Below are 18,547 nucleotides of genomic sequence, written 5' to 3'. Positions count from 1 at the left end.
TTGCATCCACCACCACCGACGGCAGCCGATTCCACTCACCCACCCCCTCTGAGTGAAAAACTTACCCCTGATATCTCCTCTGTACCTACTCCCCAGCACCTTGAACCTGTGCCCTCTCGTAGCAACCATTCCAGCCCTTGGAAAAAGCCTCTGAGAATCCACCCGATCTATACATCTCAACATCTTATACACTTCTATCAGGTCACCTCTCATCCTTCGTCTCTCTAAGGAAAAAAGACCGAGCTCCCTCAACCTATCCTCATAAGGCATGCCACCCAATCCAGGCAACATCCTTGTAAATCTCCTCTGCACCCTTTCAATAGCTTCCATATCCTTCCTGTAATGAGGCAACCAGAACTGAGCAAGTACTCCAAAAGAGGTTTGTCTAGGGTCTTATAAAGCTGCAGCATTATCTTCCAACTCCTAAACTCAATCCCTCGATTGATGAAGGCCAGTACACCATACGCCTTCTTAACCACATCCTCTACCTGCGAGGCCGATTTAAGAGTCGTATGGACCCAGATCCCAAGGTCCTCCTGATCCTCTACACTGCTAAGAGTCTTACCCTTGATATTATACTCCTTCATCCCATTTGACCTGCCAGAATGGACCACTACACATTTATCCGGGTTGAAGTCCATCTGCCACTTCTCCGCCCAGCCTTGCATCCTATCTATGTCACGCTGCAACTTCTGACATCCCTCCAAACTATCTACAACACCACCAACCTTCGTGTCGTCAGCAAACTTACCAACCCATTGTTTTCTAACCAATCCTCAAACTGCCACATTTCAAATTTATAATCAATAAAATGTGAAGTCACTGCATGGTGCCCACAGTTACCAGGCTCCAAATTTCATAGAATCACACAATGGTTATGGTATGGAAGGAGATCATTTGGCCTTTTGTGTCCATGCCAGCTCACAGCAAGAGCAACTCTGTTAGTCCCATTTCCCCATAGCCCAGCATTCTTGTTCTCTTCAGGTGCTTATCCAATTCCCTTTTGAAAATCACACTTGAGTCTACCTCCACCACATTCAGTCAGTGCATTTCAGATCCTAACCTCTCGCTGCACAATGAAAGCTTTTCCTTACGTTGCTGTTACTTCTTTTGTGAGCTACCTAAATTGGTGTCCTTTGCTTCTTGGTTCTTGTACTACTGGAATCAGTTTCTCTAATTACTCTCTCTGAACCCTTCATGATTTTGAATACCTCTATCAAGTCACCTCTCAACATTCTCCAAGGAGAGCAACAACGTGTTTTCATTTATCTATGTAACTAATGTCCTTCATCCCTGGAACTACTCTTGAAAAGCTTTTCTGCACCTGCCCTAAAGTCTTTGCATCCTTTCTAAAGTATAGTGTCCAGAATTGAATACAATATGCCTGTTATGGCTGAACCAGTGCTTTATATTGGTTCATCATAACTTCCTTGCTGTTGTGCCTCTATAAAGCCCGGAATTCCATATGCCATTTTAACCATTTTCTCAATTTGCCCTGCGACCTTTGATGATTACTGCACATATTAATCTAGATCTCTCTGCTCCTTTTAAAATTGTATCCTTTATTATATGTTATCTCTCTTTGCTCTTCCTTCAAAAATTTATCAATTCTCTGTGTTAAATTCCATCTGCCATTTGTCCACTCATTCTACCACCTTGTCCATATCATTATAAAGGCTATCACTACCCTCCCCACAATTGACTGTACTTCCAAATTTTGACTTAACTGCAAAATTTAAAATTGTGCCCTTTACACCGAAATTTAGGTCATTAATATATATCAAGAAAATCAGTGGTTGTGGTACCAACCATTTGGAACCTTTATGTACATTGCTGCAGTCTGAAAAACAACTGTTCACCTTCATCCTCTTGTTTCCTGTAAGTCAGCCAGCTACATATCCATAATTTCTCATACCTTTTACTCCATGGACCTCAACTTTGTTTGCAATCTCATTATGTGACGCTTTATGCTGCATTTCAGCTTCTGCCACTTGACTCATGTCACAATTGCTTCAATGTTCCTTCAAGTTTGCTGTCTCTTTGAAATAAGATAAAACATGAAAAATACATTTTTAATCCTGCAAAAAAGTAAGGGGAAAGCATATTTCACAGGTTAGAGTTGAAATCCTCATTTCCTATCAAATAATGAAATGTATAAAAAATTTCATTAAACATGTAAGTATAACCAAAAATGTCCCTGATTTGTCTCTAAATTTATTATGTTACAAAATTAACCAACTAACATTCCATTCCTCTGATGCACAGAATAAAATACACCTATATACATGTGCATATATAAAAGACAGACGCAAATGCTAGTTGTCCCCTACACTGAATTTTTATTACACTTTAACAAGCCTGTGCCATTTGGTGCTGCATACATAAAATATATCTAATCAGTGTGAGTTGCTATCTGACAGTGAGGTGCAGAGAATAAGAAAGGAGATGAGTGTTGAAGAAAAGACCGAAAAGGGAGGCATATGAATTTTTGTAGTTGCTAATCCTCATTATGTTCAGATATACAGTAAAGTCTGCTTCCACAAGAATTTCTTGGGAGAAAATATGAGAAACAAAACATGCTTGTATATTTTGAATGTATTTTAATTTTTGAATTTTGTATTTTACTTTCATACATTAAGCACTATGCTACGGCAGATAATGCCTTAGCAACTGACTAGAAGCCAGTGGGTGTGTTTGAACGCAGGAAAAGGCTTTACTTTCTGAATTTTTACTTCCTCCCTTTGACAAAATGCTTTGCAGTATAGGAGATTCCCCCTCTGTGAAAACATGGGCTTCAACCTGCATTTTCCCAGTCCATGATACAGCATATTGATCCAACTCTAGGTTGCACAACCTTATTAGTTCTTGTTGCAATTTTTAAAATATGAACTGCATTTTTTAAGGAGTGTGGCAGCAATACTGAAATGGAAGATTTAGAGTATCAGGGCCTAGAGATAGGACTAGGTACTCAGAGAAAATATCAATATACTGTCTGTTCTATTGCATCCATTGTTTCTCTGGTTTGTGCTATACTATGGGAGAATTGACTTTTTACAGCAGAGTTTCTGAAAAGACAGTAACGTTATTTTGTGTTTAATGCATGCACATTTTTCGTTTTTCCATGGTTGACATTTACTAGAAGAGGGAAAAAGGCTATGGCCTAAATCATAAGAGATTTATAATTTTTAAACGCCCATATGTTACATTTTGTTAAATACTTACCACTAGACAGAAGTGGTTTTACTAAATATTGAATTTCATTCACCATGAAGTCTGCTCCATGTTCAGCAAGAACAGTTGGGGACGCCTCACTTTAACAAAATATGTTGTGTGGTTTATTTTTTGAACACTAGACATATGCAATGAAGTCGCACCTTCAAATTTAGAAGAATAAACCAAGCTTCCTCCTTTGTGCATACTTGTCACTGCATCTATCTGATTTAATGGAGTAAATCAGGGCAGATATTTTGAAAGAGGTGTGAACATTACATCAGGGAATTTAGATAAGGGATTAATAGGGCAGACTGAGTAAATATGTTAGAACTCTCCCACCAGCAGAAATGTTACTCCTCCTCCATCACATTCTAGTACTTCATCAGCCAATCTGTAAATTATTATAGTTCTTTTACTTTCTTGCTGATTTCTTTCAGATAACCTTCAGCCTCTGTTCAGAGGACAGGCGATAACCTATTTCCCAGGTCTTTACTTATGTTGCTGAATGGTGAACCACTATAAATGATCCAGACTAACATTTCTTCCGTGACCTCAACTTGGTATCTCTGTTGATGAGATGTAGGCAATTGTGGATATAAGCTAACTTCATAGTGATCTGAATTTTATACCTTTTCAAAATACACTTAGCATTTTCTTTAGATGTTTGTTGGTTTAATAAGTACGCCTTAATTCTTTGTGATGAGATTTTTCAGCGTTTAGATGAAAACTGTAGATGATGCTCAAGAAAATGAAAAGATTTAATATTGTTCTCTATTCATTGCAGAAATCCCAATGCATTCCTTTATTGCTGTGACTTCTCAGCACGTGCAGTGGAGCTGGTGAAGGTACACATCTGATTTTGTTTTTCATTTCCTTCCACCTAAATTGCTTTAATTTTCTATTTTGCTTTTGCATAACGACAATAATTGTAGCTATTCAAATATATTGGAATTTTACACTGGAACATTACTTTGATCATGGTTATAGCTGAATTTTTTTTAATTAAGTAAATCTATGCTTTATATTGATTTTTAAAAGGGGAAAATCAGAAAAGTGTAAACAAATGAGAAACAGACAAAATTAATTCGTATGTTTGGAATCGTACAATGCAAAAAAGATTTTGTCTTTTGTATGTTCCTTTGAATTCTAATTGCAGTATCTGCATTGTGGTAATGAAATACCGACTGATAAATAAGAAATATTGAAATCTCACTAATTAGCTGTGTAACCATATTCCTTTATTTGTCTTATTGTTCATTACTTTGCAGTCTCACCCTTCATACAATACATCCCAGTGCTATGCCTTTGTTCATGATCTGTGTGATGAAGCAAGCGCCACCTACCCGTTTCCAGATGGAAGTATTGATGTCATTCTTCTTGTATTTGTGCTTTCTTCTATTCACCCAGAGAGGTAGGTAAAGGTGAAGGGCCATGACAAACATCCTGTGCTCATTTATCATCTAGGTTTATTTCATTCAGAACTCGACAGGAACCTATATGCTACATCACTCTTTTTAGAAGCTAATTTCATTCTGCAACAACCATTTGGTTCAAATGAATTCTCATGTATCATACATTTACACATTTCTTTGCAACCTGGTACAGAACCCATAAAGGTATTTTTAAAATATTCTTTCAGCAAAATATGAAAATGTAATGGTTTTGGTGTGTGCTATATAGCATGACTTGTGACAACAATTGAGATAATCATTATGTGACTTGGACAAAAGCCAGAGTGAGAACAAAGCTTTGGCATTGGACGCTATTTTAGTAGATTTAAAATTAAACTATAAATTACCAAAACCACCTTTAGCATAATAAATCTGAGTGCTATTTTTATGCATCACTCTCTTTAGATTCTTGAGGAAATCTGCAGGTCATACTGTGTGCCCAACCATAGTAAAACTGCAGTATTTATCTTTTTCTATAACCAGAAATCAAATACAGATGTATAATAAATAATACTTTTATCAATATAATAAAATCAATGAGATCACGAAGGTCAATTAAAGGTGCTAAGAAATGGCTTTTAAAATTGAAAACCTTAGTAATCAATCTAATTTAAATGTCATTCCTGACATTAAATTTACACAGAATTCACTTCTGTGCTTTTGAGTATGGTATCTATCTAAAGGTGCAATTGAATTTCAAATTAATCAGTGATTTTTTTCACATCACGTGGTTGGATCCCAGTAACACCCATGCCTCTTTCATTTAAAGGATTGTTTTTATCTGGTCATTGTAGAGATATTGCTCATGCTGGTAGCAATGAGCAGGTGAAAGAAAAATTTAAGAAAGCAGTTATCGCACCCAGAAAATCTTCTGCCATATTTACAAAGTCTTTGTCTGCTATAGGCCCCTTCTGGTTTGTAAACATACTTCAGCAAGAAACTAACAGTTTTACTATTTATGCTCAATTTCTGCGTTTTACTGGCTTTGCACTTACTGGTTGTTTCTGATTGCCATTTTCATTTAAGCAGCCAGAAAGAAACAGCAAATGTGACCTTTCATTATTCATATTTCAACCTGATTTTGATGCATTTCTCAAGACATATTGTTTAAAAAAAAATGAGTGTATCCTTTTTACAAAAGTACTTAAGAGTTTTATGGTACTCATTTATTGGTGCATGCAAACTCAACACACATTTTAATTGTGATTTTAAAAAAGACCAGAAAATGGAGCTGTTAAATTTATAAAAGTGAACAGAAGTCTATTAAAAGTAATACTGATCTTGAGGGGAAAAAAAAGTAATGACAATAAATGGAACAAATTACAATGCATTTTTATTCAGCCTTAACTCCATTCTGTAAACCAAAACTTTATGCTACCATCTAAGTATTTTTATGTTCTCAAAACAAAAAGAAAGTATACTGTGACAGTTCTAACAGTAGCAATGAAAAGGTATTGATTAAATATTTTGGTGTTTTGAATTATGCATGGTGTTGGTGCTGACCAATTTGCTTTTTGGGAAGTAATGTTTATTCTTTTTTGTGTTCTTGTTGCCTCTCCAGAAATTCCATATTGGAGTTAGTAAATTATGAAAGATTTTGAATATAAATGGCTATGAAAAAGCATATTAAGGTTCTTTCCCTTTTTTATTAAGTGCTTTGCTCTGTCTTTTGTTATGCTAAATAATGGGTGGCTGAAGAGAAGCTGCTGAAGCCTTTCCTTAGTAGCAACATGTTCCTTTAGAGTGGTTGCTTTCTTCAACTCCATCTTTCCCCTTCTTTATCTTCTACTTTGTGCATCATCCTGTAATCCACTTTGTCAGTCACTGTCCAAGTTATCCATAGTGTCTCTGGTTGATATGATAGTGCCCTCAGTTAGTGAGATTGGATGCAATCTCAGCCCTTGCTTGCAGAACAGCCCTGACTTCGGCTCCCCTTCTTCTAACATGTATATACAAAAAGAGACTGCTGTTCGAAGCGCACATGCGGTTTTACCCATTAAGCTATAAGATTGACCACACTTTCTGCCTATGTTCAGTAATTATTGTACAAGCCATGTGAAAAGCATCACTATCCTAAAATTTAAAATATTGATCATTAACCGGGAAATTCTGATTGCATTTCTTTTCTACTTTGCTTTTGGTCCCTTCATATGATGTATGATATAAAGACTTGGAAAGGTTCAGAAGAGGTCCACAAGAATAATTCTAAGCTTAAACCACCTTAATTATTTGGGCTTAAAATAGCTGTGTCTGTTCACTTACAAAATGTGTGATTTCAGGGTGATTTGATAACGATACATAAAATACTTAAAACACTAAATTCATGGAATTCCTACAATGCAGAAAGAGGCCATCCGGCCCATCAAGACTGCACCAACAGCAATCCCACCCGGGCCTTATCTCTGTAACCCCACAATATTAACCCTGCTAATCTCCCTGACACTAAGGGACAAAGTGAGCATTGCCAATCAACCTAGCCCACACATCTTTTGGACTGTGGGAGGAAGCTGGAGCATCTGGAAGAAGCCCACGCACATGCAGGGAGAACGTGCAACTCCACACAGATAGTTATCTCAGCCAGAATCGAATCTGGGTCCGTGACACTGTGAGGCAACAGCACCACTGTACCGCCCATTTAGCTTTTAGTTGCGTATTATTCCCGTTTGATAGATTGGGGAAGACCAGGGGTTACACATATAAGTTTTATGCAAGGGCAGGGTTGGGTTAGACATTCGGCAGTTCTTCTTAGATAATAAACCTATGGACCACATTGTCAGCTTATGCAGAGATTGCTGACTCACTGCTTATCTTTAAGAGACCTAAGCCATTTGGGGCGGAAGTCAGATCTTATAGTTAGTGAAATACCAGGCAATATAACTATAACTTCCTGAAGTAGTTTCAGTTGCATGTGGGTCAGAGAGGAATTTTCCAAATTTATTTCCCTTAATTGACAATGGGATTTAAGCTTGCCCTGGAGATTATATGGCTAATGGGGGATAGAGAATTGTTTAATCTTGATGAAACTGTGGGATATGCTTTATGGATCAGACAGTATTTTCCTGTCATTTTTGTTCTTGATTTGTAATCTCGTACAGTACATGAATGAACACTATGCAGATTTTATAGGCAGAACAATTGATTTTCCTGCACACCTCAGTTTAGAAAAAAAGTAGATGCAACCTGTTATCTCTTCAAAAAACCTTCTTCAGCTAACCTTCTGAAGAAAACCTGAACCTGACTTTTAAAACACGTACAACTTCACATGTCTGATTCTGAAAAAGAGAAACAGAATTAATTTATCAGCTCTCTCTGCCCCCTCTTAAGTCACTAAGATGGAAGTTCAGTCCACCAGCTGTTAATCTCAGTTACTGTCTTGAGGTGAATGCCTGCCTTTTTTGCCTATGTGTAAGAGACTATGTTTTGTATTTTTAGCCTGGTGCCAGCAGCAATAGCAATTACAAGGTGGACCTTAGGCAAGCCTCCTGGTGTGCAAAGGGAAGGCAGCTTCAGGTACCGCAAAAAGTCATCTTGCAATGGAGCAGTGTTTGGAATTGTATATGATAATCCTCTTTCAAAACAGCTAGTTATCACCATCAACCCACTGTTGTTGGAACTAATACCAGACTGCTGCTTAATTGTTGGAAAAGTGTTGGATCTAGTATAACAATACCGTAAGTTAACAAAAATCTGGTTCAGACAACCTAGCCAAAATTAATTTTACTACAAGATCATTGTAGGGCATTGTCCTTGGCTAAGACTACCTATGTTTGGTCTTCATCTACTTTTTTGGCACTTTTCAGCAAGTGTGTTGAGTGGTAGAAACTGGATTCCTGATGATAGCCATGTATTTCCATGGTTCTTTTCTCCACTGGTGAGTTAGGGTTAGCTTTACTCCTCAAATGTGTCCCGCTGCTTCTATGTGGAAACATGTTGTGAAATCTGGCATATCATTCCATGTAAAAGTTATCTACTGCAGTGCAAAGGTCAAAATTTGCATGTTTAACCCTTAAGTAGTCTTAACAGCTGAAAAGGGCTTTAAAGATGCAATTACTGCATAGAATTTCAAGGAAATGATGCACCATATAAAATATTACCAAATTGCCCTGCAAATAATTCCATAAAAGTGCAGTCATCTTCAAAATAATGCCACCATTTTTCTCACAATGCACAGTTTCAACACAAGGTAGTGGCATGATGTCTGTGGTCACTACAGAAGGATATGATAGAAAAGAGACAATAAAATTAGATCATTTATTCTGTAGTTCAGTGCAGAATTATGGGAGCTTATAATAAAAGCATCATAATTTGAATTCCTGGAAATATGATTGTAAACCATATTGAGGGTTATAACTTGTGAGTGAGAGCCTTGTAAAATTTATCATTGTTATTTGAACCTCAAAATAGGATTGTGTCATTTCTGATTCTATTAATTGCAACATGCATTTGGGTGTTTTATTCCATCTTGTAACTGCTATTGCTGTTGGCACCAGGTTAAAAATTAATACCCAACATGATTCCTTGCTATTGTAGAAAGAAACCACGGCCAAGAAATAATAATTTTATGGATGAATAATCCATCAACATGTTTTACATTTATACATATGGAAAAGTTCTGGAGCTTTGATTTAGTTATTTGATGATCTTATTGTAATTGTAGTGATATTACTGATGTACCATTGGCAATTTAAAGAACTCTATCCCGTTCATTCAGACTTCTGCATCCATCCAATGATCTAAGATTGCAAAAATTACTCATAGCAATCGATGCACTTCTTTTCCCCATGCTGCCCTTTTTCTCAATATCAACCCCTCGTTGCTCCTTAACATGCAACTCCAAGTGCTCATAATCCTGTAATAAAATTTCTATTTACTAAGTCACTTTAAATCAGTAGTACTGATAATGTACATTAAATCCTAAAACTCTCATATTCTGCAACACACTATGAAAATGCTACAGTAGATCTGCATTAGTATAAATAGATGTAGATATAGACTTTAATCTAGGTATGGAATGAATATTTGAGATTGATCTTGATCCATCTTGACATGGCCTCTTTACCCACTGAGCACTTTGCATTAACCTTCTCCTTCTGTTTTGTCCGCCTCTTCATTTCACAGATAGTCATTCAGGCAAATCAGATGAAAATAGGACAAAGCATAAGTTTAAACTTGATAATAACCAGTGTTACCAAGTTTAATTCTGAATAAAGAAATGAAATAGCACCATTTTCAAAAATCCTTCTTTGGTGTCTGAATGACACCAGTGTAGGTAGCCATGTGTCATTTGTGCTTTGATATTTGTTTTGATTCTTTTCTGGGTGTTGTAATTAAACTGTACTGAAGGAACATTTGCATCATCTTATAGTTCTAGGGCTGACTTAATATGTTGGGTGGAATTTTCCCCAAAAATATCTAAGTAATATAACAGCGAGAAAACAAGACTGCTCCATGCCAGTCTCTTGGGTTTGCTCTGCATCACAATCTTTTGCACTTAGTGCAATGAAGGAGCCTCCATGCAAATCACACAGTCACAGAAGTTCCAGGTGCATGACTTGTTCAAAATGGCCGCAGCTGTGCACTGTTAAGTAGGGGGAGCTGCATTTAATCACTAAAGATGCACTCAGTCAGTCACACCAGGAAGATGGCACCTCAGAGGGCAACTCCATGATTTATGGAGGGAGAGTTGGGACGATTACTGGATACCGTTGAGGACACACTTGCCGACTCCCTTGACTGGGGCGACAGCTGCGAGACATGATTTTTTTTTTATTACTGTTAGTGAGGTCTGCAATTGGATGTCAGCAGTCAGTCACAGAGCCTGTCCAGCAGACAGGTGACAGGATAACCATTAGCAACATCAGTGGGGTTGGGACTTGACTTCATATGCAACCCCTTGGGGTCATTCACTGGGGAATGTGTGTAGTGACGATCCCTAACATGAGAACTCCCATACTGGAGCATGCCTCCCAAACACCTGCACCAATGCAAGCCCCCCCACCTCACCCCACACCATGGCAGCAGATGACATCCCACCCCTCCCCCACACCGCAGAGGTTGGTGCTCAGTGGAACTCACCTCCTAGCTCTCTCTGTACTGCTGTGCCTGAGCAGCAGTGATTTGCGTCGGCGTGACATCATGCCAGGGAGGTGGGAAGGATTTGGGAGAGGGAATGATTGCATGCCGAGCTTGCTAATGATATTGAAATCCAATCAAATTCATATGAATAAGCTTTGTTTTGGCGCAAAGCAGTCCTCACCATGAAAAAGGGACCAGGAAGATAGCAAACTGATTTTTAACATCACGCGCTATTTTCTCAGCTCGCCATGCCGGGCATGGCGAGTTGATAACTTCGTGCCTCATTGTATTGTTTTTGCGATTTTGTTTTTTTCTTGATGGTCAATGTGGTATGCATGAATACAGGATTAATGTCAGTTTAAAAAGTGGACTGTTTTTGTTCAAAAATGGAAATACTGAGCAAGTCTGGTAGCATTTGTGGAGAGAGAAATAGAGTTTGTGTTTCAGGTCAATGCTTGTTCCCCTCCAAAAGCACTCGAAAGCTAACAGCAGATTCTGATTCTAACAGTTCCATTTCAGCAGGCATGAGCATAATTTGCTAAAATGAAAAACATTCACAGCAATCATTTGGGTAACTGCATCCTTTAAATATCATACAAGTGGCAGTTTTTGATATCAACTGGTATTAATGTTTTAATTACAAATGTCTTTTCATTTTAGTGAAATTATCAATCACTTATTTTATGCCTGTTTAACTAAGATTTATTTCCATGTTTTTAGGTTGCAGATGGTCATAAATAGATTAAGCAAGTTACTCAAACCTGGAGGGATGATATTATTTCGAGATTATGGTAGATATGATATGACTCAACTGAGATTAAAGAAAGGTAATCTCTTAAATTTTTATTTTCTTTAAAAATCATATCACTTTTTGAAATCTTGTAGGTCCATCATTTTAGTTACAGTTACAACAACATTTTTTTTATTTTGTTTTCCTCTCTTCCTGGGTAATGACTGGCTGGGCTGCAATTCTATTAGGACGATCTCAGAATTTTGGTATTCAACCTTGTATGTTCTGTGGTTAGAAATGAAGTCACGATTTGCAGTCATGCAAAGGAAGGTTTTGTTCTTGGGATTCATTAAAATTTAAGGAGAAAATGCACAACAAATATTCTCTAAAATGAGTCAAAAATTTTTTATTACTACTAATAACATTTTTTCAATTACTGAACTGGAATAACTTCTCTTTGATCAGCTTCAGCATTATCATTCAGCACATTCGAAAATGATTAGTTTCAGAGACTGACTGAACACACACAATACATGCTTATACTCATAAAGACAGCAAAACTAAGTACGAGTGAGGAAAATTATTTATCTATCAGATCTTTGCTTTCAAGCAATCCTATTGTCAGAGCATCTTTAATAATTCCAAAATTCTTGTCTCTTGTTACAGTCTTTTCACAACATAGTAACAAATTCAGTAAGTAAAATACCACAACCATTGCTTTCAACAAAAAATAATCATCATACCCTGGAAACAACAGACTTTTAAAGTTTAATTTTAACTGTGTAAATAAACTAACAACCATCAAAAATAAATTACAACGTCTGAATTGTAGTTGCCTATTTTGCAGCAGTGTAAAAGGTCTTTGGAAAGAAGGTCACCATCAAGGTAAAAACTTGCTGCTGCACAAAGCCTAGCAACAATTTTCAGATCATGTCACCATTGTCTGAAAATTGTTGCTAAGCTTAGCTAAACTGAAACGGGTGCCTGTGTTGCAAGTTCCAACTGCTATTTCATTTGTACCATGGCGGTCATCCTGGTTACAGCATTGATGCTGTCCCAAAGTTAGATTCAGAATTGCACTGAGAAGACTTTCCTACCAGCTGCCTTAATAGCAAGATACAGAACTTTTATATCAGAGGTTCAGGGATTACAAAAGTTATGCCTGCATCTGTATTTGAAAAGCAACTTTTTCATTCTACCCATCATACTGTCAGTTGTGACACATACCATGTCATTCAAAGTGAAATATCGAATGATTGTGCTTCTTGTAAACGGACACATTTTTCTGCAGACAATAAAACAGTGAACTTAAAATCAACACAAGGCTTCAAAACTTTGAAATGGGAACCTCTGCTGGTCCCTCTGACACCACGGGATAATTTACCATGACCAAACCACTTAATCTGCATATCTTTGGACTGCAGGAGGAAACTGTAGCACCCGGAGGAAACCCATGCAGACACGGGGAAAATGTGTGAATTCCACACAGTCACCCGAGGCTGGAAGATGTCAGAAGATGAAGTCTGAATTTTTCATCTTTCTTCTTGAAAGACATATCAGTCGTTAAATCCCATTGTCTGATCATCCTCTATCATGCTTCCTTATAGTAACTGACTTTGCCAAAATGAGTCCTTTGCTTGCAATGTCTTTTAAAGGTCATAAAATCTAACACCGTGAATGACAAACTGCCTCTTGCACACATGCTTGACTGCACTGACTTGAAGACTGTTTTCATGAGTTCTAAAGAAATCATTAATACACGACACCTTTCAGATTGCTGTAACAGGTGAAATGATTGGAATTAGCATTGTGTTGACACAGCAAGCAGCAAAAGTAGGTTTGTCTTTTGGCCAGCATTATGTCTTAAGAATTTTGTGCAAACATTTGGAAATACCATTCGCATTCAGTATTTGCTGGTAAATTGTCTCTTTTTACAAAAACTACTCTCCATTCTTCTTTCTGAAAAAGCGCTGTTTTATCTCTTCTGACTTGCCGTCTTTAACTTGAGTTGGTTCAGAAATCAGATATTTTTTCTGTGTGGTATTGAAATTGGCAAACCAGAAATGGTTAAAAATAAAGTTCTGTATATTAAGCTGACTTCTATCATTACAACAATCTGGTAAAAACCCAACTCTGTTCAATCTCCTGGTTTTCCACACTGGCTCCACATTCTATAATAACCATAATTATTGAGTAAGAAAATTACACGGAATAGTGAAGGTCTTTTGCAGCAGGCAGTTCCTAAAATGACTAAACAATGATTACACAAGATTCATGGCTGATTTCCTTTCTGTCGTTAGTATGGGCTCTTTTATTGTAGTTCTCCCGGCAACTCCCTTGGCTATCCCAGCACAACTTAAAATAATGAGTCGGAACAACTAGTGTGCACTTGCACATTAAACCACACAAGGGGGAGAGCTGGCTACAGAGCTACTGCTTCACTTCCAAATTCCCTCAAAAACTGTCTGACTTGGACTGCCTCAAAATTCCTTACCTCTCAATAATTTAGTTTCCTCTCGTGAAACTGCATTCCACAAGATTCACAAAGCTGTACTTCTGTCTCTAATTACCCATTCACTTAAATGTTTCATATACTTCTAGCTTCACTAACCTAGCATTGCCCATGGGTTTCTCTGAACTCCAGTCTCCTGGCTTCACCCAGCTATAAATGGCTGTTGAGGCTTTTCTGAACCCTAATTGCGTTCAACATGGAACTCTCAACCTTCCACTGCATGCTTTCCCTAGCCCTCCTCCTAAGCCCAAACTGCATGAAATGGCTCCAATGGTTTTCCTGAGTGTTACAAACCATACGAGATCCAAATTGTGACTCTCAGTTGCACTGAATGTTCCCAGGGCTTTTCTGAGCCTTAACTGCCTGGAGCCTGTGGATAGCAGTATCCTTTAGGTATATCCATTTCCCAGTGCTGCAAAACAGAAATTGAAACCAGAGGATCTTCCCTAACTCCACCCATCTCCATGACGACATAGCCTTTCAAAGTTCACACTTTTAAGCTAATTTAACTTTAACTCGCAAAACAAAACATCTTTTGGACTGTGTAGTACTACTTTGCAAGCATTGTAGTAAGCCCATCTGCTGTTTTAAGATCTTACTTTTCTAGCTGTCAACCCTTTTAGTCAACATAGTTCCAACTTTTTAAGTGGAATCGACTCCAAGCTGCTTTAGCTTCATTATGTTAATTTCTACAGTTAAACTTTAATTTTAAAGCACTAAACATTATCTTTAAAATATTAACATGAGCTATGAATTAGAGATATTTACAACAGGTGGCATTGTTGAATCCAATTCCTAAGTGAGTCCCCACCCCCTGCAAAGATCATTGGGTAGCACACAACTGTTTTGCTGATTTTCCTTTTAATTTCCTAGCCTAGGAGTGAAAAGTGAGTTGCAGAAGTATGCTCCAAGATTATAATTTTTCACCAATTAAGGATCTATACCTTGTTCTTCATGATTTATATGTGGAAATCGGTGTATTTTGCAATTGAGCCATCAGTGGAGAATTCCTGATCTGAAATTATGCTGGAAGGAATCCTTACATTCATGTCAAACTTTCTCAACTTTATCTTACCCAACAGGAATCTCTGATTTTAAAGAATACCGAGCGAACAATGTTGCTTGTTCTGAAATATTTTAAATTTACAATTTAGTTGTGGCAGAATAAACATGTAGGTACAGAGGCTATCCAAAGTATTTTCAGTTTAAGTTCAATCGTGTAACATGTATAAATTTAAATTGTGTTGTTAGGTTGCTGCTTATTTGGAAACTTTTATGTTCGAGGAGATGGAACTTGTGTTTACTTCTTTACAAAAGGTATGAACGTTAACAAAGAATCTTAAATCAAAGAGAATGCTCAATTGGGAGTTATATAATACAACATGTACTCCCCGAGTGAAGGGATTAGCAATACCCACACATGATAGGTCACAAATAATTTAGCATTTTCATGAAGTATGTGTATATATATATATATGTATATATATTGCTTGATATTACATTAAAAGTTAAATTAGTCTATTGTGAGAAATGTTAACATGAGCAAACAGTGTTTTAACAGTTCTTAATAGGAAGCATGAGTTCCCCACCCACTGTCTCCTGTTTCTGGGGATTAGAATGTGGGAGGAATCTTGCTAAAGTTGTATAGAGTTTTGGCAGGACTGCATCTGGGTTGCTATATGTAGTTTTGGTATTCCACATTTGAGAGGAGATATGTTTGCATTGGAAGCAATGCAGTGACAGTTTGTAAGATTGATATCTGAAATGAAGGGGTTGTCCTGTAATGAGGCTGAGTTAATGGGTGCATATTCACTGGAGTTTAGAAGAATGAGGGGGATTTCATTACAACCTATGTTTTCCTCAGCTCTATCCTAAAAGGGTGACCCCTAATTTTAAAACAGTGCTCCTTAGTTCTGGACTCACCCACCATAGGAAATATCCTTTATACATCATGTTGTCAAGACAATTCAAAATCTTATATACTTGAATAAAGTCACCACTCTTCTAAACTCCAATGGAAAAATGCCTAGTCTGTCCAATCTTTCCTCACAAGACAACCCATTCATAGATAATCTAATAAACTTCTGAACTGCCTTCAATACATTTACAGCCTTCCTTAAATAAGGAGACCAAAACTGTACGAAGTATTCAAAATGTGATCTCACCAATGCCTCGTACAACTGAAGCAAAACATCTCTTAGAATGCTATACCTGCATACTAACTTTTTAAGACTCATTCACAAAAACACCCAAATCCCTCTGTGCCTCTGAATGCTGCAATCATTTTTCCTTTAAGTAATGCTCTGCCTTTTTATTCTTCTTGCCGAAGTGAACAGCTTCAGCTTCGCATTTTCTCACATTGTACTTCATCTGCCAGATTTTTGCCCACTCACTAAACCTATCTATATCCATTTTCAATCTTGTGTCCTCTTTACATTGTACTTTCCTATCTATCTTAGTGTCATCTGTAAATGTAGCTACCTTATCTTCACTCCCCTCATCCAAGTCATTGATGGAAATTGTAAAAATTTGAGCCTTCAGCATAGACCCCTGCAAGACTCCATTTGTCACATCCTGTCAATCAGAAAAAGATCCATTTATACATACTCTGTTTTCTGCCAGCCAATCTTCTATCCATGCTTTTATTTTCCACAACAATCCTTAATGTGGCACCTCATCTTCTGGAAATCCAAGTACAACATCTTCTTTATCCACAGTGCATGTCACTCCAGAAAAGTTGGTTAAATATGATTTCCCTTTCACAAGACCATGTTGATTCTTCCTAATTACCTTGAGTTTTTCTAAGTGCCAAGCTATAACCTCAATGATGACTCTAACGCCCTCCCCATGATTGGTGTCAAGCTAATGCCTATAGTTTCATGTTTTCGCTCTCCTTGAATAGAGAGGTCAAATTTGCACTTTTCAATCAGATAGAACCTTTCTGGAATCTTTCCAAAGCACGTACTATTATCTCATTAGCCACCTATTTTAAGACCCTAGAACAAAGTCCATCAGGTTCCAGGGACTTGTCAGCTCACCATTATGTCAGTTTGCTCAGTGACTCAAACCTGGTGATTGTAATTTCACCAAGTTTCTCTCATCTTTTTACCTCCTGTTTTACAGCTATTACTGGAATTTTTTTTGTATCTTCCATAGTGAAAATAGAAGCAAAAGTTTTAATTTCTTCTGCTATTTCGTTATTATCAACTATTAACTCTCCATTGTCACTCTGTAGAGGACCAACACACTTTATTTTTGCCTTTTAACTACCAAAACAAAATATATGTTTTTACATTTCTAGCTAGCTTTCACTTGCACTCTAATTTCTTTCTTCTGATTACCTTTTTAGTCATTCTCTGCTGTTCTATATTTTCTGACCAAATATCTGATATGCCATTCATCTTGTACAATTAAAGTAACATTCCAATAATTTTGTCCAGTCCACAATTTTAATAATAAGTGAAGGCACCTGAATTTTATATTAACCAAGCAGCTAATTACATGTATCTAACAACTTGAATCAATTTTTCTTCAACAGAAGAAATTGCAAAGATATTCATCTCAGCTGGATTGCAAGAAATTCAAAATTTAATGGATCGACGACTACAAGTTAACCGCAAAAGGAGAATTGCGATGCACCGTATTTGGGTGCAGTGCAAATTCCAAAAACCCTCTTTAAAAAATGTTTAAGACTGAAGATATTTATTTTCAGAATTCCTTTAAACAATATTGTTTCATGTGGAAAAAGTTTCACTTTTCTGTTAGTTTATTTTGTACTCTTTTAAAATATTGGCATTTTTTTCTCTCTTCTCTGCACATAATATGTGCCACAGTGAATCTGGAAGGTGCTATTAAACTGTATTTGACATATTTGTCTGTGCTGTTTATTCCTGTGCCTTTTTTACATATTGAAAAAATATTTAAGCCCGTTCACGAAGGTGCTGCATGCCAGAATGTATTCTCTCAAATATCAAGAGATGTAACCAACATTCCTTTTATAAAATTATAACTTTTGCAACATTATAGGAGTTAAGAGTTTAACAGCCCTCTGTTCATTATGGGAGAATTTACTGCCACATTTAGCAGTATATCAGCACTCAAAATTCAGTCAAAATGTCTATGTGGTCCACCAGGTTCCTGTCAGTGGAACACAACACCACAAATGTTTACTTGCAGGCAGCTCTACCCTTTTTACATACGCATCTAAATACAGACTATTTTTGTTATTGTCGCTTGAAAAATCTCCTGCATGTCCACTCCAGTTTGAAGTCTTACAGCTTCTTCCAACAAAATAAATGATTTCTTAGCTCTCTTGTCTTTTTCCTCTTGTTACACCTGCTAGTGACCAAAATTTTTTTTTGTAAGTTGCATTCATAGCTCACAAAGGAAAATGTCAGTGAGACCATGGCCGTTTGTCCTGTAGAGATCTGCATTCTCAACAAGGAAGCGTCTAGACTGATATGAGATGTTGTCTTTTCACCATACTCAAGAAGGCTGCTTCAGTCATTAATCACTATGTGGAGACTTATTTTAACTAGTTTTTCCATGCGTTTTCTTAATTTACAG

The 18,547-nt window shown here is 37.1% G+C and overlaps 1 protein-coding gene across 3 annotated transcripts in view; it reads left to right on the top strand.

Moving 5' to 3' along the window:
* Positions 1 to 17,851, top strand: part of mettl8 (methyltransferase 8, methylcytidine) — a 35,334-nt gene extending 17,483 nt beyond the window's left edge. For 2 of the 3 annotated variants that reach the window (XM_080199051.1, XM_080199050.1), the window contains 5 exons: positions 3,998 to 4,058; positions 4,482 to 4,624; positions 11,460 to 11,566; positions 15,233 to 15,298; positions 17,520 to 17,851. In XM_080199051.1, the coding sequence (XP_080055177.1) occupies positions 3,998 to 4,058; positions 4,482 to 4,624; positions 11,460 to 11,566; positions 15,233 to 15,298; positions 17,520 to 17,671 (529 nt within the window). In that variant the 3' untranslated portion in view covers positions 17,672 to 17,851. The remainder of the gene's footprint in view (positions 1 to 3,997; positions 4,059 to 4,481; positions 4,625 to 11,459; positions 11,567 to 15,232; positions 15,299 to 17,519) is intronic. The other variant, XM_080199052.1, reaches the window with a different exon arrangement.
* Positions 17,852 to 18,547: the final 696 nt, after the last annotated feature.

This window comes from Carcharhinus amblyrhynchos, chromosome 11 (assembly GCF_965287045.1).
Source record: "Carcharhinus amblyrhynchos chromosome 11, sCarAmb.v2.hapA, whole genome shotgun sequence".
NCBI lineage: Eukaryota > Metazoa > Chordata > Chondrichthyes > Carcharhiniformes > Carcharhinidae > Carcharhinus > Carcharhinus amblyrhynchos.
This window is presented reverse-complemented; position numbering and strand designations above follow the sequence as displayed.